General features: G+C 36.0%; 1 protein-coding gene across 2 annotated transcripts in view; it reads left to right on the forward strand.

Annotated features, from left to right (window-relative positions):
• ST8SIA4 (ST8 alpha-N-acetyl-neuraminide alpha-2,8-sialyltransferase 4) overlaps positions 1-26,080 on the forward strand; it is a 56,385-nt gene that overhangs the window by 20,560 nt on the left and 9,745 nt on the right. For both annotated transcript variants that reach the window (XM_039383681.1, XM_027718991.2), the window contains one exon: positions 5,506-5,799. In XM_039383681.1, coding sequence (XP_039239615.1) covers positions 5,506-5,799 — 294 coding nt within the window. The remainder of the gene's footprint in view (positions 1-5,505; positions 5,800-26,080) is intronic.

The raw sequence follows: 26,080 nt of genomic DNA on the forward strand, positions 1-26,080 counted from the left end.
TAGGAAGAAAGAATTTCATGTTAACAGTATAGGTTCTAGTCTAGACAATAAGAATTAATGAAGTTTAGTAGCAGGTGATGTTACAAAAAACATCTTCATACTGAAGTGAAATCAGTCATAAATTCAGTATTCTTGTGGACTTCTGTTGTAAAAGGGGATATCAGGTCAATAATGTTATATTTTACATGACACATCTTAAAAAGCAGCCATGATTGCTGTGTGTGAATAGAATCTATAATGCTGTACCTGAGCCTCTAGGCTTGCAGCTCTCACGAGACATTCTCTGTTGTGCCATGGATAAGGACTGGGATGAAGTGGAATATGTTAGGGGATTCTCTGCTAATCCAGATCCCTGTGGTTAATTTGAAGCAACTTTAGCCTTTTCAGTAGCCAAACAAGTATGCAGAACATATGAGAACCGTACATTTTATTATTAGATTTTTCAGGGGATATAGGAAGTTGATGCATGGCTCTTTTTGTAAATCTCTTTTTTGAGTGTGTGTGAAAGTGATCACAGCACTGCTGCACACCTTTATTTGAAGAGCCACATTAGAAGATGAGCTGCATACACACAGGAATTAGGGCAATGTGCTTCTTGCATGTAGGCTGAGTAGAGACTATGTATTATTGACAGTAGTCTAGGTAATGCCTCATGTTTCAGGGAGGTTTAATATGTCTGCCAGCAACAGTCTGATTTTCATATTTTGGCTTCTCAGACTGTATGTGGTTAATATTGTGTGACTGATATTTTTGGCTTTGTTCTACAAAAAGAGGATATTAATGAATGAATGGTTTTAAAGCACTTTTTTGCAGCCTTTCAGGGTGGTTTCTAAGTGTTTATTTCAACTTGTAATCCTCAAGTGTACCAATTGTTAGAGGATTAAGAAGTGTACAGATTCATGGCCAATTTTTGCATTGTTACTGTATGTAGAATATTATTTCAGTTCTCAATGTCAGGTCAAATGGAAATGGTAGTCACTTTTACTCAAGGAAATTTTCATGGCTTTTATTTAAAATTAACTTGAAAAGAACAACCTATGGTCTATGAATTGTATTGGACATTGGCATTCATATACGTGATCTGTATGTTTATTAGTGACAAAGCAAGTTGAACTGAATCTCTGTGGAATAACTGACTTTTCATTTGAGTTTATTTTTGTGACTATGTTTTCATTATTTTCTTGTTAGGCTCTGCTCTCTAAAAGATTGTGTGTATTATGAATGTACTTGGGCCATAAAGATGTCACAGCAAACCTAGGGCTGATTAGTTTGATGTAAGTGTGGTATAGGAGCGCTTACTCCATTCTTCAGTCTTTCTCATGGCATACAACTCCAGCCATTGGCAGTTTGGGTTTCTTTCCCCTACGCTTTTTCTGAAAATGTCCCAGTGTAACTAATATATGCAACAGATGGTTGTGGAAGAAGAGGGTTTTCAATCACTGAGACTTTTTGACCTGTGTATCTTAGCATCGCAGTTGTTCTACATGTGTCCAAAATACCACGTGATATTTCAGTCGTTATCTACTTTTCCCCCTTTGTCCCAGAGCTCTTTTTAGTGATAATGCAGTGCATCTTCCTTTTGCAAATCTTCCTGCTATTGCACTGAAAACTCGCTTGTAGGAACCCCTGCATTTTTACTATGAATATTTTATATATATATATATATATGTGTGTGTGTGTGTGTGTGTGCCTTTCACTATCACGGTTATACACAAATACTGTGTTAAGTTAGGTGCCCCTATAAACTTATCAATTACCTAAATCATATAATTGATGCCTAATACTTAGTTTAGACTAACTAACCTGTTTAAATGTCTGTACTGAGGTTTTAGCTATGGTCTGGTCTGATGTCATGGGGAGAACAGGGACTGCGGCACTAATTTGAGGCACCTTGCATATGATTGCCTAAGATACTGCCAATCACCAATTATGAATGTTTCCGCTTAGGTTTTTTTCTAACCCCCTCTCCCAAATGTGTAAATCTTTGTCTCATGACACCAGTTTCTGAACACTTCTGCTGTAGATAAGCAGTTAGAAGTAGTAAGGGAGCAAACAATAACTCTAATTATTTGCTAGTTTAATGCAAGGGAAGGATGAAGTAGTAGAGCTTCTGATTAAGCACAATTATATAGGAAAAAAATAGCCATAAGATTTTTGTTTCAAATAACATACTTAAAGTGATTCTCTTATGGGAAAAAAATGACAAAGGAACTCATGAAAACCATTATTTAATAAAATTATTTTTGTGGGGCAAAACGCATTTTATCATTTTCTCTGGAAACAGTCAATAGGTTGATCTCAGGAGAAGGAGGTTTACAAACCTTTTTCTAATGTGGTATATTGTCAGTGCTCATATTTACAGTTATTTGCTTAATTATTAAGTCAATCTTCAGTGCTATGTGTGACTGTTAATTACAATCTGTTCTCATATTCTCGGTGTCAGTAACCTCACAGCAAGTTTATCTTGCTCACCTTCCACCTGCAGCCTGCTTACTTGCACATTAACGTGAAGACAACATTGGAGTTTTTAGAAGGAATGGCATTTGATGGTATGAAGCAGGAAGTTTGTGGTTTGGAATCAAATTTTAAGCAGGCATATAGTTTCAAGGTATCAATAATGTGGCATGTGAGGAAGGGGAAATTCAGTAAATTACAATCCTCTATTTATTCTTCCTGAAATAAACCCCCCAAAAATATGGTTTCATTTATGGTGTGTAAATCCCTAGGTGCATAATGGTAAAGCTTTTGGTGTAGAATCCCTGTCACCTCCTCATCTCTGCTGTGAAAATACTTGGCATTCTGCACCTTATGCCAAATTAGCTAGAATTAAAGATTACAAGAAGGTAATGGTATTACAGTTACTGTTTAGAAGTTGTTCAATTAATAGGCTTCTTAATTTCACTATAAAGAAAATTGTGTATGTTTATGTGTGTGTCTGAATGCAGAGTTTTCTTGAAAGAGTCATGGTAATTGATGAGATCATTGACATTTGCTCACAAAATAAACTTAAAAATTCTAAAAACAGCATGAAACTGAGGCATAGCATAAAGATGCCTTAGAGTTGCAGTAAAAGCTTCAAAACAGGTAAAAGCTATTTTGGTATACTCAGGGCATATACAAATACACATAGCTAGTTTTATGAGCCTTGAAGCACATAAGAAACACAGGGATAAACTTTTTAGCAAGGTCTGTTGCATTAAGACAAGATGCAGTGGTTTTAAACTGAACGAGGGTAAATTCAGACTAGATTTAAGGAAGAAATTTTACAATGAGGGTGGTAAAACACTGTAACCCCGCAGTTACTGAGTGCATTTGGATTGCTCATTATTTTCTGAAGTTACACTTGAAAAATGTAAATATACAGTATGCTAAGTATTTGAACTGCTTACGCTCTATACCTTTCTAAAATACAGTATTTAAGTATATAACTGATGTAGCAGTTAATGACATGCAAAGTAGGAGACTTTGTATTTAGTATACCTATGATGATTTTTTTCCAGGATTTAGGTGAAATTACATTTATGAACTGGTTTAAAAGTACGCTCTTGAGGTTAGGCACTGATGCTGTTGGCAGCTCAGAAAAGAGCTGTCAAAAGGCATAAAATCAAATTAGAACCATAAGACCTATGTTATGTGTGCACACTGTGCATATGGTGTACAGCTTTTTAAATGATGTGGTGTTGTTACATATATGGTCTGCTTCTCAGAGGAAGCAGGGTTTGCAGTGTCAATATCTGTCTTACATTTTTAAGTAATAGATGTCATCATGTGCGTATATGTGACTACCAAAAAAACCCTGCTTTGCAAGAATCCTTCATTATGTTGTGCAGTCTGGCCTTAAAAGAGGTATTTTCAAGAGCAACAGTAATTCAATTAATTTGTTTGGTTGATTTTAAGTACTTGGTTTGAATTTTTTATCATTATTTTTAGATTTTAACAGACTTTTAATAATTACAGGTTACAGGTTCATGCATTAAGCTTTTCAGAAACAATTTTCAAAGCCAGTATTGAATTCAGTGGAAGTTTTTTTTGTGCCCTACCTACCATTTATTTCTCGTAGCAGCCTGAAATGCATGCAGATTGTTTATGGAATAGATGTATGAAGATAATGAAGAATGTAAATCCATTTCCTAAGACAGCCTACATCTGCCCACGTGTTATCAGAAAGTTGTACTTCTTTATCTCCTAGGAATACACAGGTTTTACAGAACATTTCTTTCTGAAGAAGATAGGACCACTTCTTTAGCTGATAATTCCAGAATGAAAATGATATTCTGAGTAATTCATAGTATCAGACTAGATCATCAATTGGTGTTAAGCAATGCTGACTTATTTTTATATGTCATTGGACATCTGGCTGTTAGAAGAAGCTGGTGGATAAGCTTAAGTAAAAAGTTTACTGCACAAAAAAAAAAATAGAAATTGAAGAACTAATGGAGTACTATTTATATTATTTATATTTATAGTAATGTGCAAATGTTTTGAAGGAGCTACTTCTGACATTGCTTCTTAGCGTCCTTTATCTTAACAGAGCAGTCTGTTAAATTATGAAAATACTGTGGTGTCAAGATACATATTTGGGGCACACCAGCTACAGGCTAATTCATTGAGGATGTTGTGGAGACAATTTGTTTCAGTCAGATAATACTGGGCACTGAAATCACAAATGATTTCTGAATCATTTTTTGTCACCTGCATTCAACATATCTGTGATTACATATATATGTATTTATATAACTGAGGTAAAAATCTGCTGAACAAAGGCCCTAAAAAAACCACAAAGGTACTGAAAAATTAAACAAGGTTTCAAAATGAGATATGAAGGAAAAATTGAAAATTTGATACATTTTCCCAAAAATTGCAGTTCTAAGTCAAATAAAAATACTAAATTTCAAAACATCCAATCAACTGCTATGATAATACCAAAAAGCAAAGTACCAAAAACTCATTTAAACATGTGGTAATGTCAGTTTGTAAATAATGTTTAAATACTACATTGTTAAAAAAAAAAAAAAAAAAAAAAAAAAAAAAAAAAAAAAAAAAAAAAAAAAAAAAAAAAAAAGAAGAAAAATGCCTTGACTAATCCTGTATAAGTTATACCTTATTTGACTACCGTGGCTTTCTTTGTGTGAACTCTTGGTAGCATCATGACAAGTGAACATTAATGAGGGGTAATAGGTTTAAGAAAGTGTATCCTTATTCAAAAATGCTGCTTCAGCTGTCGATGCATTCTAGAGCATGATGACATGGTTTTCTAATGTACAGAGAGGGATTTTTTTACTCACAGCATTATGTACACTTAATGTCTTTAAAAATTTGTCTGATGAGTGTCCAAGTTGAGTAAAATGCTATGTGTTATCACATCTATTATTTCTGGTATTTTTTTCTCACATTAAATTGAATTGGACTTGCATGTTCATTTTCAGCTTTCCCTTCATGCACATGTTTTTCTGAGTTAATGTTTCATATTTATTTTCATTTTTCCATTAATTTCTTCCTCTTCAGGTGCAATCTAGCTCCTGTGGTGGAGTTTGCTGCCGATGTGGGAACTAAATCTGATTTTATTACCATGAACCCATCAGTTGTACAAAGAGCATTTGGAGGCTTTCGGAATGAGAGTGACAGAGAAAAATTTGTCCATAGACTATCCATGCTGAATGACAGTGTCCTTTGGATCCCAGCTTTCATGGTCAAAGGCGGAGAGAAGCATGTGGAGTGGGTTAATGCATTAATCCTTAAGAATAAATTGAAAGTGCGAACTGCCTATCCATCACTGAGACTTATTCATGCTGTCAGAGGGTAAGTGTATGGAAAAGACTGGTTTGTCCTTAGCACAATGAAACTCATAACTAGAATTCCTAGCAGGCAGGAAAAAAAAGGTCAATGTTAAAAGGAATTTGATATTTCCCTTATTGATGTAATGGATTGCACTTATGATAAGTTTGTTCAGTAATAAATGTCATCCACTCATTTAGCCTGCTCTAATGCAAATAACTTAAATGCATTAGCACAATAACTCTTAATTGCACTTTATGTGTAAAAATGTACCATCATTACAGTGATAAGCTAATTTAAAAAATAGTCTGAATTTAAAGAATATCTGGGAGTTATCAAATCAGCATACAGTGAAAGTGCAACGTGTCTTCTGTGGGTCAAGACTATGGAGATAAAAAATACAACCTAAGTAGCGTGGGGGGGTAAAGGTAGCAACCATGTAAATAATGAACTCTGGCAGATCTGAAAATACTGAGCTCCTTCATACAACATCTAGGATTTGTAGCAATCTTTCTCCTTTTGAATTTGGCCAGATGCTTGGGCAATTCAAAAACATTGATCAGAATCACTGAAAACATTAATGTAACCACTTGTTAAAAAAAAAAAAAAAAAACGCATCCGTGCTTTGTTGCAGAGATTTTTTTTTTTAACCCCAGAATTAAACAAGACTGTCAGATAAAGGCTCCAATATCTTTGTCACTACAAGTATATGCCCGTGCCTGAAAAAGATTCAGAAGAAGATGGTGGTGCAATACGTTTGTGCAGCAAATTATGACAATATGGTAGTATTCAACTTGAGTTCCTTGAACTGTACTGTCTGAGATAAGTTTAGAAGGGATGTTTAAAATGTTACCTCAATCTAGTATGAGAATAAAGCTTAAAAATAAGTTGTCCTTCAGGATATTAGGACTTTGAATATGCTTTTCTCCTTTTGCCATGTCTCAAATAGATAAACTGCTATTTTCCCCATGTGGTGCACTTCTGGCACTGGAAAAATTTGAAAATCATTTGGAAATCCTTTAATTTTTTACCAAGTTCCTCAGTTTTGTTACAGAGTTACACTTTAGCTATTTTATAGGCCTCGATTGTGTTGACTTTTCACGTATTCGACATGCCCATAGCACTTGGGTAGCTGTAATGGTTTGTGTATGTGTGTGTATAAATCTGAATAAATAAAATTGCTTCCAGTTTACAAACAGCTGCTCTAATTTCCATCTGCTAAATCTGGGAAAAAATATCAAATGTGGATGGTAATTCAGAATGTGCAGTCTTTAAATTGGCCAACTTGTAGGTCCTTTAGGGGACTTTGTCTTAAAAAAAGAATTAGCACCTGCATTGTCTCTCTGAAAGAGGCAACAAAAGCTCTGCCATCAGAATTGAATTAGACAGTGCTGTACTTTACATTATACTTAGCAGTGTCATCAGATATGACTGCAGAAATTTGTCCAGTTGTTGAATCTGTGCTGTAAATGTTAGACTCTCCACTTCAAACCTTGTTGTTTAATCAACTTGCATTCCCATTTTGTTCTTCCAGAAAGTAACCTAATATCTTTGTTACTGATCTTTTTTCGTAATTTGAATAAAAGCAAAACAAGAAGTCCAATTTAGCTTTGGTCTAACTCTTGACTTTATAAAGATGTGGCAGGTATGTCTTGGTGAGTCTGATTTGGAAGTGATACAGTTAGCAGTAATACATTTGAAACAAATATTCCTTAGATGTCTTACATGGCAGTCTTAAAGATACCAGCCCATTATAATGAACTTTGTATTACAGTAAAGTAAAAAACATCTTGGGGAAGAATACTATCTCTTTACAGGTAGAATTACATCTTCCTAGGATCTGTTAGGTTTGTAAATCAAATGGAATACTATGGTAGTAGGAGAATCCAGTAAGCAAAAATTGTTCTTAAAGAAAAGTGTGCCTGAGATAAAAATTAATATTTTCTACAAATAAGAAAAATATCTTAGAAAATAAAGTTAAATGTGAAGCTGCATACCCTGGTTATGAAATCAGTCCATTTTGAATTGTAAGATTGTGAAAGTTTAAGTAAGTTACAGCTGCTAACTTCAGTTTGAAAGTAATAGAAGCTAAGTCTGCTGCCATTTAGAACTGTATGCAACTTACATACTTAGTTTTAAGGAAAATCTTCATTATACTGTATTCTATCTATTATGCTTATGTTTATTTCAAATTCAATTTGACGACAAATGAGTCTCTGGAGAAATAAGGAATTCTTACAAAACACTCCTTGTTTTATGAATCTGAGCAACTGTTGTGTATTTTTTTAATATATATTTGATATATTTGTTTGTATGTTTGATGCCTTTGCAAGCTCTCCACTTGCAAGTTGAAGCCTTTGTGGCAGTTAACAGTGATGACCCAGCTGAGGCCTGTGATGCTGCAAAATGGAAAGGATAAAATAAACAGAATGTGAAGATTGCTGTTAATTGAATGAGGAGCAAAAGCAGGAAATCTACCCACAAAACCTGTGTGTTAAAACACACAGTAAGACCTGTGCAGACCATCTAGTCTCCTTGACAGGATGCCTAAAACGTGCTAGACTGAGATTGCAAGGCTTATGCTGTCTTGCAGCTTCTTAAGCGTCTAAGGGAGATGGAGTTTGGTTTGTTGACGAAAGCATGATAAGGAAAGGTGAACTACAGGAAGTGGGTTTTTTAAACTGTCTTAGTTTACACAGGAGAATTACTTGCATCTGCAACGTTTGTTTTGTAGATTGTGAGTGTTCTCAGGTAGTTATATCTTTGTGCCTGAATGTAGCTAATGATTTTCATCAAATGCCATAAAAGTTCAGAGCAGACGTGTGGACAAGTACCATTTCCAATCACTGTTCTGTATTAGTATTTGTAACATCCCCAAACTACTCTTAACCTCCATACATGTAAGTATTCACTCCTTTAGTTTACAGTTTCTTGCCTTGATAATTCCAAATCATTCTGGTTTAATTCTTTGAATGTGCATATTTTTATTACATAATAATTTATATGAAGATAACTAAAACTGCTTTAAATTAGACTTTAGTGATAGGAGAATCAGTCAAGAAAGACACTGTGGGTCATATGGTGCTTTTTATATCTTGAAGCCCTCACAGATTAGTAACAACCTAAGCACAATAAGATATTTGTTAGACCATGCCAAAGACATAATACCAGGAGGATCTACTGAAGAACTGTCTGCAACACAAAAGCATATTCTTATGGAGGTGAATACAAGGTGCAGTTTTCTGTTTAATAGGCTAAAATATGCCTTTAACCTGTTTCATAAGACTTACACACCCGGGTTGTTTTTCTTTTACCACAGATAACTTGCAGATATGGTACACCACAGGGCTGTATCATATCCGTATAATTCAGCTGGTTGAAATGAGGCTTTTATTTGAAACTTTAATGTATTATGTCTTCTTAATTTAAAAGTATAAAACACTTGGCTAATGAAAACTGCCTAAGAGAGAAGATGACCATCCTAAAAAAGTTACAATTATAAAATCATCTTTTTTGTTTGTTTGTTTTTGGAAACACAAATTCCCAGAGTAAATTGAAATTGATATCAAGAGTTCTTTCATTTAATGCATTTAAAATTTTATTAAAATATGGAAAGATAGTGTATTGTGGGACAAATCATTTAGTATCTAATCATCAGTAAAGTTCATAATTCCAACCTGACATAGTAAATACAAATAAAGAATATTTAATGCTGAAGGGTGCAGGCTGACATCCTCAAGGTTTGGAAAGTATTGTCTCTATTCCTTTCTGTGTATATCACACTGCCAAATTTTTCCGTCATTAGTCTTTAAAGCATACAGTGTAGGCAGTTTCTAATGGCAGAACATGAAGTTTCTTAGACTTCTGATCTACCTGAGGCCAAATTCTATATTTCTAATATACATAATTTTTTTTTATCTAATAATGGGCAGTTTTGCTGCAATCACATACAGTACTTAAATTTTCACTCATATTTTCCCTTCTCTTTTAATGAAAGAACCTTATGAGCAGTATGTAGTATTTCAGAGTTGCAGTTGATCAGAGAGTAGAATAATGACTGCATTGTGAGGTAATTTTTTAAAACTTTTTTATTAGTACACTTTTGGGGTCAAAAAAAAAAGGTAATGTGGTGTTGGAAAAAGAAACTACTTTTTTGCAGATTTCATGCCTTAAACTTCTGTAAGTCATGGCCACTCCTCTAAAATCTCAGAAGGATTTTAGGTTTTAAAACCAGAGTCTAACATGATAACTACTTTTTTAATCAGTAGCATAAAATAAATGGCCATTGGATTCAGATTTTTTTCTTCATTAGATTTAGATCAAGTGGCTTCATGTGCTAATATTTGTCTTTATTTTACCTTTTCACTTTTTGATCAACAAGTTTTGAAAAGTAGATTTGAGAAGTGATTTGGGAGCTGTTGCATGATTTTTTTCAGAAAGCGTCTCTAATTTACAGAACTTTTAATGTAATTGTGCACTTATTGACAAAATAGTTGAGGTAATCAATACGTAACAGAGTTCAAGGTGGAACTAGGATCTATAAATTAAAATCTTAAATGATTAAAAGGATTTACTTACTCTCTAATGTCACTGCCAAGAAGATTAATTATAAAGTGATTATAATGAGCAAACAACACAACTTGAGCCTGAGATTTAATGCTGAACTGTTTCATTAGGATTATTTGTAATAATATTTTTCAAATGAAGTGATACTTTCTGAGGTGTGGACAGTGTCTGTACAGAGTCATGTCTCAGTAGCAGAACTGTGATGGAATATGGATTAAACAGCAGACAAACAGGAACTGAGCCTGATGAGATTAGAGTCCAGATCATGTTGTTTACTTCCAGTGGTGGCAGACAACCAAACTTAAAAGTAGGATCTGCAGACACGTTCTGCTGTGGATCCCCCCTTGCGGTTCTGTGGAGGAATTAAAGAGGGTTCCTAAGACTAACCATGTTGTTGGTGCATTAGGTGGAGGTCAGAGTTAACTCCCAGAGGCTTGCACAGCTCTTTTTTTTTTGTGCGTCTGCTAATGAATATCTGAAGGCATCCTCTGAAGGGGCTGAACACCACCACCTCCTTACCCTGCCAAGCAATACAGTCTTACAGTAAACTAATTTTTTCTCCTATTTCCTTTTCTAACTCCGCAAAACAAAGTTCTCACGCTCATCTGTATGTGTGAGAATGTTTTCTTGGCTTTTTTTCCTACTGGAACCATCCAGTGAACTATTAGTCACTCACCAGCAATATCACTGAAATTGCTCAATGTAAGATTCCTTATCATCTTTTGGGTATGGAACAATTGCGTGGACATCCTGTGGGATTTGCTTGTGCTCCACTTATTTCCTCCTTGATACTGCCTGTAAAAGAGCAGTATTATCCTGCATTAGACGTGGCAGAACTCCCACTGAAATCTCCATGTTTTGCCTATGTAAGGAGTATGATGTGCCTATTTATGGTCACTTTTCAGTGCAGGGTCTTTTTTTTCTATATTAGTAAGAGCAAACAGCTGTTCTTTGAATGTAGTGACCTTTTGCACAACTTTGCCACGAGTCCAGAGTCCTTTACTCTGGGAATTACAGAGAAAATACTTTCAGAAACTCAGACATGCAGAAATCAAGTAGTTCTCCAGCGGCTCTGTTCTAAGAAAACAACTACCGTGAGCAATCTAGAATTGTAAACACTTCTGTTTCTTTTCTTACTGCTAAGAGATTTTACTTAACAGACTCTTCTTTTTTCTTTACTGCTAAAATGTATTTCTGAAGAAAAGACATTTTGCAATACATGGATGAATAAATAATCACCTCAAAAAATAAAAGGTTACAAAAATGGCAATTAAGCTAAAAATAGAATTCTAAATATGAAATGACTATGCCTCTTGCATCACATATTAAAATATTCAAAATATTGGGAAAAAGTTTGCACTAGTTTCCCATCTTTTCAGTGGAGTACAATCCTTTTACATGTATGGATTTTAAAAATAGAAGTTCTACATTATAGTACCCTAACATATCCTTAGAGCTGGATTTGTTTGGTAAGTTATGCAAACAAATTGGATACCACTTAGTTTGGACTTTAATAATTTAATCTGTTGTGTGAAGTTGTTCTTCCAATGCCAGGATTCTGTCCTAAGAGGAGAGCAGGAAGTTGATGCTCCCATTCCTGAAGTGGAGACACTCCAGGGTTGATCTTTCAGTCCAGCAGCTAATTACCAGGGCTGCAGCACCCCTGCACCTCCTGAGAGTGCCCCTTCATCTCTTTCAAAGTTTCTCAGGATAAGCTTTTATCTTCTTTGCACAAGCTTTCCTATTTTATTCTGTTTCTGAAAGATTTAGCGAGGTCTGTCAAGAGAATATCTCACTATTTGGGGGTGAATTTTCAATAGAAGCAAATACAGTTGAAGTAAAGGAGGACATGAGGGGAAACTGAATGTGCACTAAACTGACTGCTTTTTATATTTTTCATTGCCTGGTCCATTCTGTCAGGTAGACCATGAAAAGCCTAATCATGATAGTAGAAAGAGAACCGTTATGCTTATTTTTATTTTCTTTTATCATTCTTATTTTTATTTACCTTTTAACAATAAAATTTGGTGAGTTTTTGTTTGAGGAGAGATTTTTCAACTCTTTTGCTGTGGCAACTGTTTTGTTCCTTATTATCAGCAATGTGTATACTTTAGACTACTAAGAAAAGTCTTCTAAGGTTGAATTTCAGGTTTCAACTAGCAGAGAGCAACAGGATTAGTCATAAGAAAAAATAGTCATGAAATTTCCATTTTCAAGTTTTGCTGCTTAGTTTAACTACGAGCAACAGCACTGTACTTAATGCTAATGACTGCTAGCAGCTATGCAGGGAATAAGTAACATAGTTTATTCATACCATGTATTTGCAGATTTGTATTTATTATGAAAACTATTTTGCTACTTATTATTTTTCAATTTTGGGTGTTTTTTTTCTTTTTAATTTATCATCCTTTACATAAAATCTGTGTTTCTGAAAACTATAAAAATATGTTTATTAACTCCTATTTAAACATATCAGTAGCTGTGCAACTGAGAAGTAAACTAGAAACAGTTTTTGTAGTCTGTCTTTGAGGAACAAATAACAGAGAGGACTGGAGTCCATAGGGAATCATGTTGGCCAGATAGTATTAATAGAATCGAGAGTAGCTTCTTGGGTTTTTTTTGGATGTGTGAGATGAATTATTTGTTGATTCTGGATGGTGCATGTGTACATGAGAAAATTCTATTAGGTTTCCTTCCTGTTTTTAAAGTGATATTTCTAAGGTAGGACAATAATACAAATTCTACTGTTTTTTGTTTTGATTGTAATGCTTACCGAGAGTTTTCAAAGATATGTGCATTTAGTTTTGATCTTACTGAGCTTTTGTGATGAGGAGCAGTTGTATTAAGCATCCAGCTGGTAGTGGATTTCATCAAATGCTTAGTTACTGAGGTAACATGGAAATAAGTAAACAAAGCTGTAGGTTTATGCACTGTATGGTTTGGCATTTCCCCTTGGTCAGTTCAAGTTATTGGGTTGTTAAAATGAATAGTGCTTTGGTGAAATAATATGCTAGCACAGTCCTTACAGTGGTGTCAGTATAGGGAGGAGCAGTTTGGCTTGGAATCTTCTGTAGCCTTTCTTTTTAATGCATATGAGTTTCTTCAAGAATGCTTTAATGGATTTGTTTGAAGTCTCCAAGTTCTTGTTGGTATACAGAGAGAGACTTAATGTTTCAGAAGCACTGAGTAGCATTTGAGCATTTTTTGTCTGGAGTTACCAAATGCCAAGGTTATGGCTACTTTCCTCCCAAACACTTGTGCCGAAATGTAAGGTGGTGTGTTTTGTGTTTGTGGGTAATACAGTGTTAGTAACACACGAGTGTTTTGGCTGTGCCTGAAAGGCACTTGCACAGCTTCAAAACTTCCCTCACTCTCCCTGAAACCAGAGAGTAGGCTGGTAGTGGGCAAAATCTGGTAAGGGACACAGCTGATCTGAACTGTGCCATGCCATGCCATCATTCACCTAGGTGGTCTATCTCTTTATCTTGATCCTCAAGTTTACTTGGTTTTGCCCTTCCTGTTCTCTCCCCATCCCACTGATGTGGGGAATGGGAAAGCATCTGGGCACTGTCAAACTACCATGTGAGGGAAGGAATGTGTTTATTTGCTGCATCAGCCATGTATAAGCTTTTCAGAGACTAAGGGAAGCCTGTTAGCCTGTTTCAGTTTGCATCAGAGAATTAAAAAGTGAGAAAAAGGGTGAGCATTGCTGTATTTCAGACCTGTGGGAGGGTTAGGTCAGTGCTGGGATACCTGGTGATGTTTTAAACATAGAATGTGTTTTGAAAGAAAATAACTGATTATTCAGGTAACAGGTCTGGATTCTACTTCTTTTGTGTTGGGAAGGCACACTGTGGTTGAGTTAGATGCTCGTGTCTGTGTTTTGGGTGGATTGAGATTTAAGTCTCTCACCAGTACTCATTTCTGTCCCATTTGCAACTGAAGTCTCTGTCCCTCTGCATTCTGTTTTACACATTGCTTCCAGCAGAGGTTGTTCCAGTGAATCCTGTTTTAGGTGTCCTGCTGTCGTTATGCTCATTTGTAGACATATGGATGTATCTGTACATGTATGGGAGGTTAGTGTGATTTGTGGATTCACATTATGAGTTCAATACTGTAGGGTTACTGTATTGAAATCCTTTTTTGAGGTTCGGCCTTCAGTCTTCAACAAGTGAATTAGTAGGCCACAGGAAAAATTAAGAGAATAACAGCTACTTCTAAATATATATATATGTAAACCTTTGTTTCTACTTTTTTTTATTTTCAAACAATATTCTGTATACAGTTGATATACCTAATAAGCATTGTAGAAACAGCTTTTTGATGTTTTCTATTCTGTATTTAGTGGGAGAAAGTGTCATAATTTGCATTTTTGAAGCATATATTTAGTGAAGTAGACAAAGAAAATTGACTTAGAGAAAGTTATTTCTAGATTTGCTTTTTCATTTTACACTGAGTTGTGCTTCACTGTCTAGCTTTGGGATACAGGGTACTTTCCAAAGTAAATGAGTAATCAAGAAGACCTATAAAAGGATGTGAGAGAGGAGCCTACTGAGAACAAGTGCAGCTCCTGGTTTCAGAACATTCTGGAGGCTCACAAAGGGGATTTTGTTTGTTGATTTGTGGGTTTTTTTCCATTTCAGTACAAGTGTGGACACACTTACTAGAAGAGTTGGCAGAGAGGAAGTAGTAGTGGGTGTTTCATAGTCATACTGAAACCAGCAGGTGGTACAGCTTCTGATTGTATCAAATTCTTTAGCCTTAGATGAAATGGAATATACGTTAAAAGGACTGAGAGGGCAGTTGTCTTTGAAAGAGTCATGTGTGGCATGAACTTTATGGGGGAGGCCTTGCCTTTTTCACCTTCTGGTCTTTAAGGGTCAGAACACAGCAAATAGAATAAGAAGAAGGTAGTCTACAGAACATAGCTCTCAATGACAAGGAGCTTTCAGAAAATAATCTGAAGAAACCAATCACTAAAGAGAAACCCCAAGGTCTGATAGAGAGGAGGTCAAGGGGGAAAGTAGTCCCTCCATGCTATAGTGCGTTCCCTCTAAACAGCGAGATGTGCACTCCTGATGAGGACCTGTGTGGCTGCATGAGACCTCACGAGTACAGCTGTGAGCCCTGCTGGGGAGACTGTGTGCCCAGGAGATGGGCAGCATGGCCTGCTGTAGGAGGAGATCTGTAAGCTGGCACTGGAAGCAAAATGCAGGGCTTGACCCATAGATCCCTGATGGCAATTAGGATTTCTGCTTCCTGCAAGCAGTTTGTCATGGGTGTGCATAGAGGAGTTGATTTGCTGTAGTTAGTGGGTTTCCCCCAGGGATGTTTCATGGTGGGAGCAGATCGAGAGAGATGATGCTCACTGGCTCTGGAGTTCAGTAGAAGGTGAACTGGATGAATTCAGGAGAGAGAGAAGAACAGGTTTGAGAGGATGTCGGTGGAGGAGGATTTGACTCATGCATTTGTGAATGTCTGCTCTCTGATGTTAGTAGCAAACTGACTTTTCCAACTGAATCTGTTTAGAGAACATTCTCACCAATGGAGATAGTGCATAAAGACTGTGTAAGAGCACAACATTTGCATCGAATCTCCTTGCTTTAACTCATGAGATTGCTGAGACATCATTGCTATTTTGGTGTATGATCATCCTCTAAAGCAGAGGTGAAAGAGAAGAGGAAATCTGTCTTTCTGAGTTCATGTTCAAATCCTATAAACTTGTTTGTGTTATGCAAATATCTGGAAAATGTGCCAATGTGTAAATACACTTTATTTCTGTACCATTGATGACTTGAAGTTGAGTAGCTTGAATTCAGACCGAAGATCTCACTTCAAATTTCTGTTAATTACATGGTTGATGGTAACTTAGTAAAGCCACTGGCAAAATACTGTGGTAGCATAATAGTAAATAGTAGTAAGACGGTTGAGATTTTGTTTAAAGGCTTTACTTCAGAAAGTGACAACTATTTCCTTTCCTTTTAAAATAATTTTTAAATGCATTTACAAGGTCTTTTTTTTTTCCTTTTTCTTTTCTTTTTTAAGATTTTATTTTATTGTAATCTTACAGTCTAGTGAACTAAGTAACTGGTTGTGTTAGGGATTATCATAATCATAATTCCTTTTTTTCTGTATTTTATTTATAACAGGAATAATAATGTAGACAAATAGTACACACCTACCTGCTACATACCTCTATTGATAAATTTTAAATTACACGAAACCCACAAAAAGAAAATAAAGCAAGTTGTACAATGGAGAGGACACATTTCTAAATTTTTTAAGAAATACTAGCCAATAATGACAGTCTTTTGTCATATTTCTCCATACTCCTCTCTGACATACATAGTAAAAAGAAAAATTGATGCACAGGCCGTCATCAGCAAATCTTGGAGGAAAGCAAGCTAAAGACAGCAAATCGTTTTGGAGTAAAAACATCCATTAATCTTCCTACTTAAAAACCACAGAAATTTCTCTTGGGAAGTTATTGCTTGTAAAATCAGTAGTGAGATATGCAGCCTTTCACATAGATATCATATATTTGTTTCTGACTGAGTGTAGCCATGACTGAAAACAGTTTTTTCCTTGGTGTATTGCATATCCTTGTGAAACCAGTTGGTGGGCTTGGCAGAACTCCAGTCACATCTTATTGCTGCTTAATTGGCATTTTGGTTGGCATTGTTTGCAGTGAATAGAGCTTAATAGGATGTGAAAAGTGAGCAATATTCATTCTTTGAAGATGCTGGTCCTTTGACATGGCAATGTGTGGACTCCAGTGTGTTGTTTAAGTGTGCTTTTCATACTTAATGGATTTTCTGAGGCAATCTCTCACTTTTGAGCTCTACTTTAAGTTGTAATGAAGCAAATTGTTTCTCTTCAAACATGTTCTTCAACACATGCTTGCACATGCTTCAGTGAATGCTTTTTGACTGATTAAAGGTTTTGTGTATAATCTTGATCCTGAGGAGTAACTTCTGCCTCTGTAATTTACTGAAGTAGTTTACATTTATTTGCTTGAAGACTCTTCTGGTTGAGTAGTTCAGTGACAACAGTGGGATTTATTAAGGTATAATCAATAGCTTTTATATCTGATTAATCTGCTCTGGTTCATTACACTGATCAAATTTAAGGACCTGTAATGCATATTTTCTATAATAGTCTCTAAAAAGGAAACCTCAGATTGTATTGATTAAATCAAAAGAGGTCCAGTTTTCTTCTACATTATTGAATTTAGTCTAACAAGTAACATAGCACTGAACATGTTGTTTTACTATATCTATGCAGAGCTGATGTTAGGCATTTTGACTTCAGATATCAGGAAAAGTCGGGCACAAGCTGAAAGCAGTTTTAACGTGCTTATAGTCCAATAAGCAAGGAGCATCCTGAACATATGCTCAAATTCACAGGTTGCACTTTTCAACATCAGCTTCAGTATCAGTGCCATTAATAAAATGCTTTCATAGTAGAGGGTATAGTCCTCATCCTGGAGTCATCTTTATAAATTTCCCCCCTTGCACATACACAGCATATAATATATAGCAGGGAACAGAATTTCCCATAGTTTTCTCTTTTTTTTTGTCCTTTTAGGGTAGGTTTAAGATTTGTAAGTTGTTAGAAAATGGTCTCTGAAGAATACAGACCTATGGAAGAGATATTCTGGGCAACAAATGAATTATTACAGGGTTTTTTGAAGTGACAAAAGCAGAATTTGCAATTTGGGTAGATCCTTCCATTATTGTGTTCCTAATTCCTTAATATACATAGTGGACACACTGCATTTTATTCTTTTTCCTCATATATTTGATTTTTCTTGTTTTGTTTTCTGAACATGACTTCATTTGCATTGTTTTGAAAAGAGACAAAATTAGATAGAGGTTTTTTTGTTACAGAAATACATCTACTGGGCATTAGCATAAGAACAGATATTCACATCAGTAGGAAAGACTAGATCTAATGGCAAAAGCTAGAATTAGGGCAAGTTACTAATTTTAATTACACCTCTCCAGTAATATTCTAACGAAATTTTCATGGTAAAAATGCTAATCAATTGTAAATTATAGTAATGCTTTCATACAATGTTAAGAATTCTGTAGGTTTTTGAAAGGTGTGTCTTATAAATTTAATCCAAAGTTGCCTGTGTGTTTCAAAGCACTTAGTAATGTCCCCAGTTTGATGCATCTTACTATTACAACTTTGTAGTAAGACTACATAGTTCTTTTTTTAGCTTACTATCCTTCAACTGAATTGTTTATTCCAACAGAAGATTTTTTCCTGTTCCTAATTTAACAGGGCTTTCCAGGGAAGCCTTGGTTCACGTAGTTGAAGAGCATTATCCAATCAGACCCACTTTTTACAAACCAAATTCCTTTTTCACTTCATTTGCCCATTTTTTACATGGGAGACAGCTTTGCATGTGGTAATCTTTAATGAACATTTTTTCATGCCCTCACTAATTCCCAGAAAAAAGTCAGAACCCCAGGGCACAGTTTACAAAGCACAGAACTTCAGGATTAACATGAATATTGGGTACGTATAACCAAATTACTGGCAGAACATGGGTCAACTTCGTTTCTTGCCTGCAGTACCTTTGCTGACTCAAGTCACTGTCAAATTTCCTACGAAGCAACTCCTTCAGTAGTCTTTCTGGGGCCTAAATAGCTACTCTGAGAAATATAAATGAAGTCTCTTTCAGGAAGGGAGTATGGCTGGTAGAAAGCAAGGAGCCTATTTATCACCCTGCCTGATCTCTGCCTGTTAAAATTACCCCTATGGGCCACGTGAAATTGGTACATTCTTGGGTTCTGATTTCTCAGTTTAGCTCCAGCAGTAGGGGGGTCCCAGAGTGAGCTTGTGTTTCTGTCCTTCAGCTGGAGATTGACCTCTGACCAGCCCTCCTGATGCCACAGACCAGACTTCTGCCCAGGAAGCCAGCCAGCCATCACAGTTAGTCTGGATCTTCCCCTTAGGTCCATGAAATGTTCCAACAGTAGGGAACAGTGATGCTGTCTCTTTTGCCACTCCTGAATGGAAAGGGATCCCCTAGAATATGAGTGAAGAGGAAAAGAACTTTCCAGCCATGGTTACCACTCAGGGCAAAGCTTCTTTTTCAGTGGAGGAGTCTGCTTCAAAAACAGACACAGCATGGTCATGAGTCAAAATATAAGCTTAGGCTATAAATGTCCTAAAACCTGAAAAATCTCAGTGAAGTAAAATATCTATCTCCTATGACTGCCTTCTTGTTGCTGTTAGAAAATGCTGTTTTTTTCTGTACAGTACACATTTTCTGTGTGTGTGTGTGACACTTTTTCCTACTTCCAATCTTATTTCCCCCACCTTTACATATGATTCTGTGTGTGCAAGAGTGGTAGTAGTCTTATTTTACTGAGTAGAAAATTTAGTCTTTAAAACCAATAAAGTATTCTTGTGCCATCTTCAGTGTGTTCATGATTCATCCCTTTGCTTCATTGCTTCTGCTTAATCCAAACTAATGCCAGTATCCTTTTTTTAGAGAAGAAAATAAGTAATATTTACAACATACACTAGAGGAGAAAAAGCAATTGACTCCCTCTAAAACATGCTTCATTTGTAGTCCTGTGTACTTAAAATGCAATTGCTTTCTTTTGCCTGCATTTATAACTGTTTTGTTAGGATTGGGCTCAGTGTGCTTTCCAGAATGGAAATCCAATACAACTTTTCCTACCAAAGTTTTTTTCTTAGCTTATTTTATATTACAGCTATACTTTATATCTATAGACATAGATATATAGTTTATCTTCTGAGATTTTATGCAGAAAGAATGAAACAAAGGAAAAAGGAGGACTACAAAATTATGGCAAATAGTTGCATGGGTTGATATTCCACTTGGTTCTGTTTCTTCCTAGTTAATCAAATACTTTCTCTTGTGTTTTGTTATCATTGCTACTGTACTTTGCTACAGCCATTTGTTTCATATTAGCTTAGATTTGACTGTTTATGTGCCATCTAAACACCTCTCCCATCTTACATTTCAAATTCTCATAAATTCACATGCATGCTTCCTGATCACAATTCGTACACCTACAGGTGACACTGTTCAAGTGTTCTCCACTGTTTTTTAAGGTTTTATCTTAGCCCTTAATATTTGCATGTTTTTAAACTTTTCCGTGAAGCAAGACAAAAATATATGAAACAATAGTCATTTAACTGTTGGAAGTGTAAAGAGACTGTCTAAAGTGTAAAAAAAAAAAAGGCCAGTAATGCTAGCAGCTTTTAACAAATGTGTAACAAAAAAAATAACTTATTTGATTCAGGTTCAGTGTATATTAATCAAAAATAGATTGATTTGAACTTACAGACTGCCTTTTATAAGTGTGAAAGTAGTTCATTAATTTATAATGGGGGAGAGTAGAAGAAAAATAAATTGATGCAATTTTATTATTTATGACTGATGGGTTCTAGTTTATGACCACAAATTGATTAACAGAAAAGGGTTTTTTGAGCAGGTCAGAATTTTTTAACCTGAATGAAACATTAACATATCTTCATGTTTGTATGAGCCAGCAATATATGTTCACAGACCAGAAACCCAAGTGTATCCTGGCCTGCATCCAAAGCAATGTGGGCAGCAGGTTAAGGGAGGTGATTCTGCCCCTCTGCTCTGCTCTGCTCTGCTCTGCTCTGCTCTGCTCTGCTCTGGTGAGACCTCATCTACAGTGCTGCATCCAGCTCTGGGATCCACAGCACTGGAAAGAAATCTACCTGTTGGACTGAGCCCAGAGACGGGTCACAGAAATTATCTGAGGGATGGAACACCTCTCCTGTGAGGAAAGGCTGAGACAGTCAGGGCTATTTGCTGTGGAGAAGAGAAAGCCCCAGCAAGACCTCGTTCTGGCCTTCCAGTACCTGAAGGGACCCTACAAGAAAGCTGGAGAGGAAAAGACTTTTTTTACCAGAAAATAGGACAAAGGAAAGGAGTTTTGTACTGAAAGAAGGTAGGTTTGGATTAGACAGAAGGAAGAAATGTTTTATGATGAGGATAGTGAGACACTGGAACAGGTTGCTCAGGGAAGTTGTGAGTACCCCATGGCTGGAATTGCTCAGGGCCAGGTTGGATGGGGCTCTGAGCAGCCTGGTCTAGCGAAATATGTCCATGCCCGTGACGGGGGGACGTGGACTAATTGATCTTTATAGAATTAGTTGGATTGTGTTGTTTTGAATAGGAATAAATGTATATTGTTTATTGCTTAAACTTTATTTCATTTTCATTTCTTTTTTGTTTTGTAAGGTTTGCAACTCCTGATGCTTAAAGTCTCTTCTGCAGGTCTTTACTATCTGCTTCTGGGACAAACCAAGCAAGGCTTAAACTTCTTAAACAGTTGGGGTGCTTCTAGTAAAAATCTTAACATTTATTTGAAATTTCAGTGCATCTTTTAGAATTTTTTTCCTTTTTGACTGAGTCACCACTCTACTTATTTTAGTTAGTTTTGAACGGCTTTATATCCCTTCGGGTACATGGGCATTAGCCAATTTCACAGATATAGTGTACCTCATAACAGTGTGAAAATAAAAGAGCATTTACCAGTGTTTAATGGCTGAGTGAAGACAGTGATCTGGCTTCAGCTGAAATACATTATGCACAAGTTGGTTTACATACGGTCATATGTGTTCAGGGAAACAGCTTGAATTTTGCTAAAATTTGGAATTCTGGTCACATGGTTTAACTCTTACGGAATGCCCAGTTCTTCTGCAATACCTTGGTCATGGTGGCAGTGAGCAGGATGCCAGGCACCTCATTGCTAGCAAAGCTTTGTAGAGGTGTGGACAGCTTGAGAGAAGAGCTTGGTCTTGTAGGTGTGCTCTGTAGGAGGCCCTGTGCCCATTACCAGTCAGTTTTCACACAGTTGCACTACTGTTTTCTTTCAGCAGATGGAAGATGATGACACTCATTCTACTTTTGCACTGCAGCACAGAGTGCACAGCACCTGCACAGTCTTAAACTTGTCCTCTTCCCCACCTGAGCAGATCAAACCCCGCATTTCCCGCCATAATATTGTGCCTCGTATCTGCTGGGGGCCTTTCTGGAGGAAGGGATGCCATCTGTCTGTCCTGCTGGGATGCTTCTACTTTAAAATAAAAAAATAAAAAAATATGTGGACAGTTTTGAAAGTCTGTGTTTATGAAGGAAGGATCTAGGACTGGATCATGGTTATCTTATGCTTTGAAATTAATGATGGTTTAACATAAAAAACTGTTGCCATTGGTTTATCAAGGATTGAAGCATAGGTCGTTTCCTTTCGGTGAATGCTTTTATCCAATACTTAAAAAGACTTATTCATCCTGTTATCTCCTTCTAAACCTAGGTCAATAATTTCTGTTTGTTTAGATGAAAACAGAAGGAGCTTGTGTGGGTTCAAATAAAAGTACTCTGATAGTTTGGAAATATTGCAGAAGTGGGACAGAAATTGAGACTTGTTCCCAGACTTAAACATATCTTGTTACTTAGCTCTGAAGGCTTTCTCCTTCATGTATCGTCCTCACTCTACCATTCCTTTTAAATGTTATGTAGGGCATGAGGATGTGGAGGATTACAGTTATTAGACTAAAGCCTTTTTATGTATTAGAAGTGTTCATGAACTTAATTAGTTTAAACTTTAACAAGTGTTTCTTAAGAGCAATATTTGTTTATTTTGATACTTTTTGTATTTAGCGGATTATTTTCCTATAGAGGTGATTTTCCAAAAGTTGACTAAAGCACCTTTGGAAGCAGATCATGCCAGGACAATGGTGCAAAGCAGAGTAGTCTCCTACACCAGGGAAGCTAAACAATTTTAAGACAGGTGAAAGTGAGCTTTAATATATTCTTAATTATTTTTCCATAGCCAGTAAAGGCTATGCTCACAGTGGTTAAAATTATCTGCCATGGCAGTGGCAGTGTAGAGCAGCCTACTGACCATGCACTCACTTAGCTGTGGCACTGGAAAATATGTAACATGACTGCATCTACCACTGATATCACTGGTCTTTTCTTTCTCTTGAAGAAAGATTGCCAGATGGAGACCAATTTTTCAAGTGGTACTTGAAATCTTCTTTATAAGTAAGAATTTTAATTCACTTGACAGTATAGGTGAAGAGGTAAAGGAAAAATGAACAAACAAAAACCAACACTTAACATGAAAGTAGTGAATTAAGTTTGATAAAAAGTAAAAGACAATTTTTGGGAGTGGTTCAGCTCTTCATAAAGGGCATTATTCCTTTAAAGAAAAGAGTTTTTTGTATATGCTCTTTCAAAATATTGTGTGTTGAAAACTGTCAAGTAGATCTTGCGTAAACACTTACTGGTGTTTCTGTGCTGGCCATCACATTCTCAGTATTGTTTTTCACACTTTAATTCTTTCACACTCTAGATTCCTTGTGCAGTATTCTGCCCAAAGCGTGTCTCAGTAAGAAAAGGGCAAATAGTGCATTTTTAATTAAAATATTGACATAAATTTAGAGTGTCAGTTGAAGAATTTTTCATATCATTGGTGTTTTTAATCCCATTGAAGACAAGCAAGCACAAGGAAAGGCTTTATTCTACCTGAGTTTGAAGAAGATATTTGCACTAGCACCTTCCAGAGAAAGCAGATGCTGAGTCCTAGTACATAAAAGTGACTGTTTAAGAGATCCCTTTTTAGCCTGTGGTCTTACTAGTGGTGGGTGCCAACACAGAGGCTTAGAAGAAAAGTTAGAAACAGAGAAATTCTCAAGAGCTTACCTTCTGATATATGCACTCATGGCCAGCAGTTCAGCAAACCATTGAGAAGGAGGTTCACCAGCACTGGGTGTTTGTGAACGTTAAAGATTTGTATCTTTTTAGTCAGTTCGCTGTTGGCATCCAAAACATCCTGTTGCAATGAATTCCCAGTTGTGTTGTATAAAAATTGCTTTCATCTGTTTATTTCAGACCTACCACTGAATGACTCCACTGGGTCAATGGTTTGTTGTGTTACATTGCTTGTGTTAAAGTAGTAATTAAATCCCTATTTCCCATCTTTGCACACTACATAGTTTTAGAGCCTTCTGCCATCTTCCCACCTAGTTGTATCTTTTTCAAGCTACTCTATTTAATCTCTCCTCATACAGAAGTCACTTTATTCTTCTGATAACCTGTGTTGCTTTACTCCATGTCTTGTCCTGTTCTAAAGTAACTTTTGAGAAAGTGTAATTAAGAGAGTATATATCTTCTAGCTTCTTACACTTCCACATATGCTCTTGAGTAACACTGAAATGTTTTGTCTTCTTTCTCAAAATCTTTTTTCCCTTCTTCTTAATGCTAATATTTTAACTTCTCAAATATCATGTAAGATTTCTCAGAAAGCTCTTTTAAAAATGTTTGCTTTGTGTAATGGCTGTAAAAGGAACAAAATTTGAGTGACAAGTACGTGTGTTGAGAGGGTTTACTTGGAGATCAGCTTACCAGTCAAGGAACAGAGCTTGGTATATAATCTTTTGAACCTATTCAGGGTTATATATTTTTCCTCAGATTCAACCTTGTCCAGAGAAAGGAGTTAAAAATCCATTGAAATATACACAACCAGATTCTATTTATGCACAAACATCTTATGGAATTTGTAGATATGGCAAATAAAGATGTTGAGTGTGCTAAAATATTTGATATTTGAATGTAACCCATCATATCTGGTTTTCCTTGTCTGAGATGACACTTTGAGTACAGCAATGGGAGAGCACATCTCATGTTTTAATCTAGCCTGAAGTCATCTATTCCAGTAGCAGGGTAAACAATTATAATTTGAATTCCCCAGTATCCAGTTGGATATGACGATTGCCATAAATTGTTGTGTGTATTTGTCATTGTATTAGAGTTTTCTCAGAAGATCATTTTAACATTAACTATTTTTAAAACAGATGTCTGCTTTTTATTTTTTTATTTGAATTTAATTTTTGTCAACAACTGCAGGAAGTCATTATCAGGTAGCAACATGCTATTCAATTAACATTTCTTCTGCAGTCATGCTGACAGTAGAACATTCCATTTTCATAAATGTAAAGTTATCTAGCTAGATACAGGTGAAATTAGGGTGCATTTGACTGAGTATTAAACCACAGGTGATATATTGATCTGGCAGAAGCAGGTTCAGTGCTTTTATAGGCCAGAATATTGAAATTCTGTAAACGCTAAGACAAATTTAAGTGTCAAAGCAATCTTTTAACAGTGCTTATGGCTGTAAAAAATGTATCTCATATTTATCAGGGCAGATTTTGACATCTTTAATTGCTTATTTTCAGGTGTGGAAGGAGTTTTCCCCTAAGGCTCTGTCCCTTCGTGGTTCCTCTTATTTTTCCAGGTCGTTACAAAACATACCACTTTATTGCTGACACAAGGCTTAAGAGCAGTGCATAGTACACCTGATCTGTAAACCTGTAACTGTTTTGGACCCCAGTGGCAAAGAGTTGGTTACAAGTATTGAAGTCTTGTACTAGTGATTGGGGACAATCATTTTGCCAGAAGATTACTGCTGACCAGAGAAGGAATGTTTTCTATTATATACTGTTAACACTCTGTTTTTCATTTGGTTTCACTTTATTCAAAATTTCTTTCATGCAAGATTGAGTTAAATAGTGTGAGGTCAGCTGAAGTTAAGAAAAGATGAATGTTTGTGAGTTTTGGAAAACACAGAAAAATGTAAAAAAAAAAAATACTCAAATGTATATTTAGAAGTCCAAAGCTCAAGTAGACTGAGAATTTGTAGACATCAACGGA

The sequence above is a fragment of the Pipra filicauda genome, unplaced genomic scaffold (genome assembly GCF_003945595.2).
Source record: "Pipra filicauda isolate LSUMZ 115617 unplaced genomic scaffold, ASM394559v2 scaffold31_size4109673_pilon, whole genome shotgun sequence".
In the NCBI taxonomy this organism is placed as follows: Eukaryota; Metazoa; Chordata; class Aves; order Passeriformes; family Pipridae; genus Pipra; species Pipra filicauda.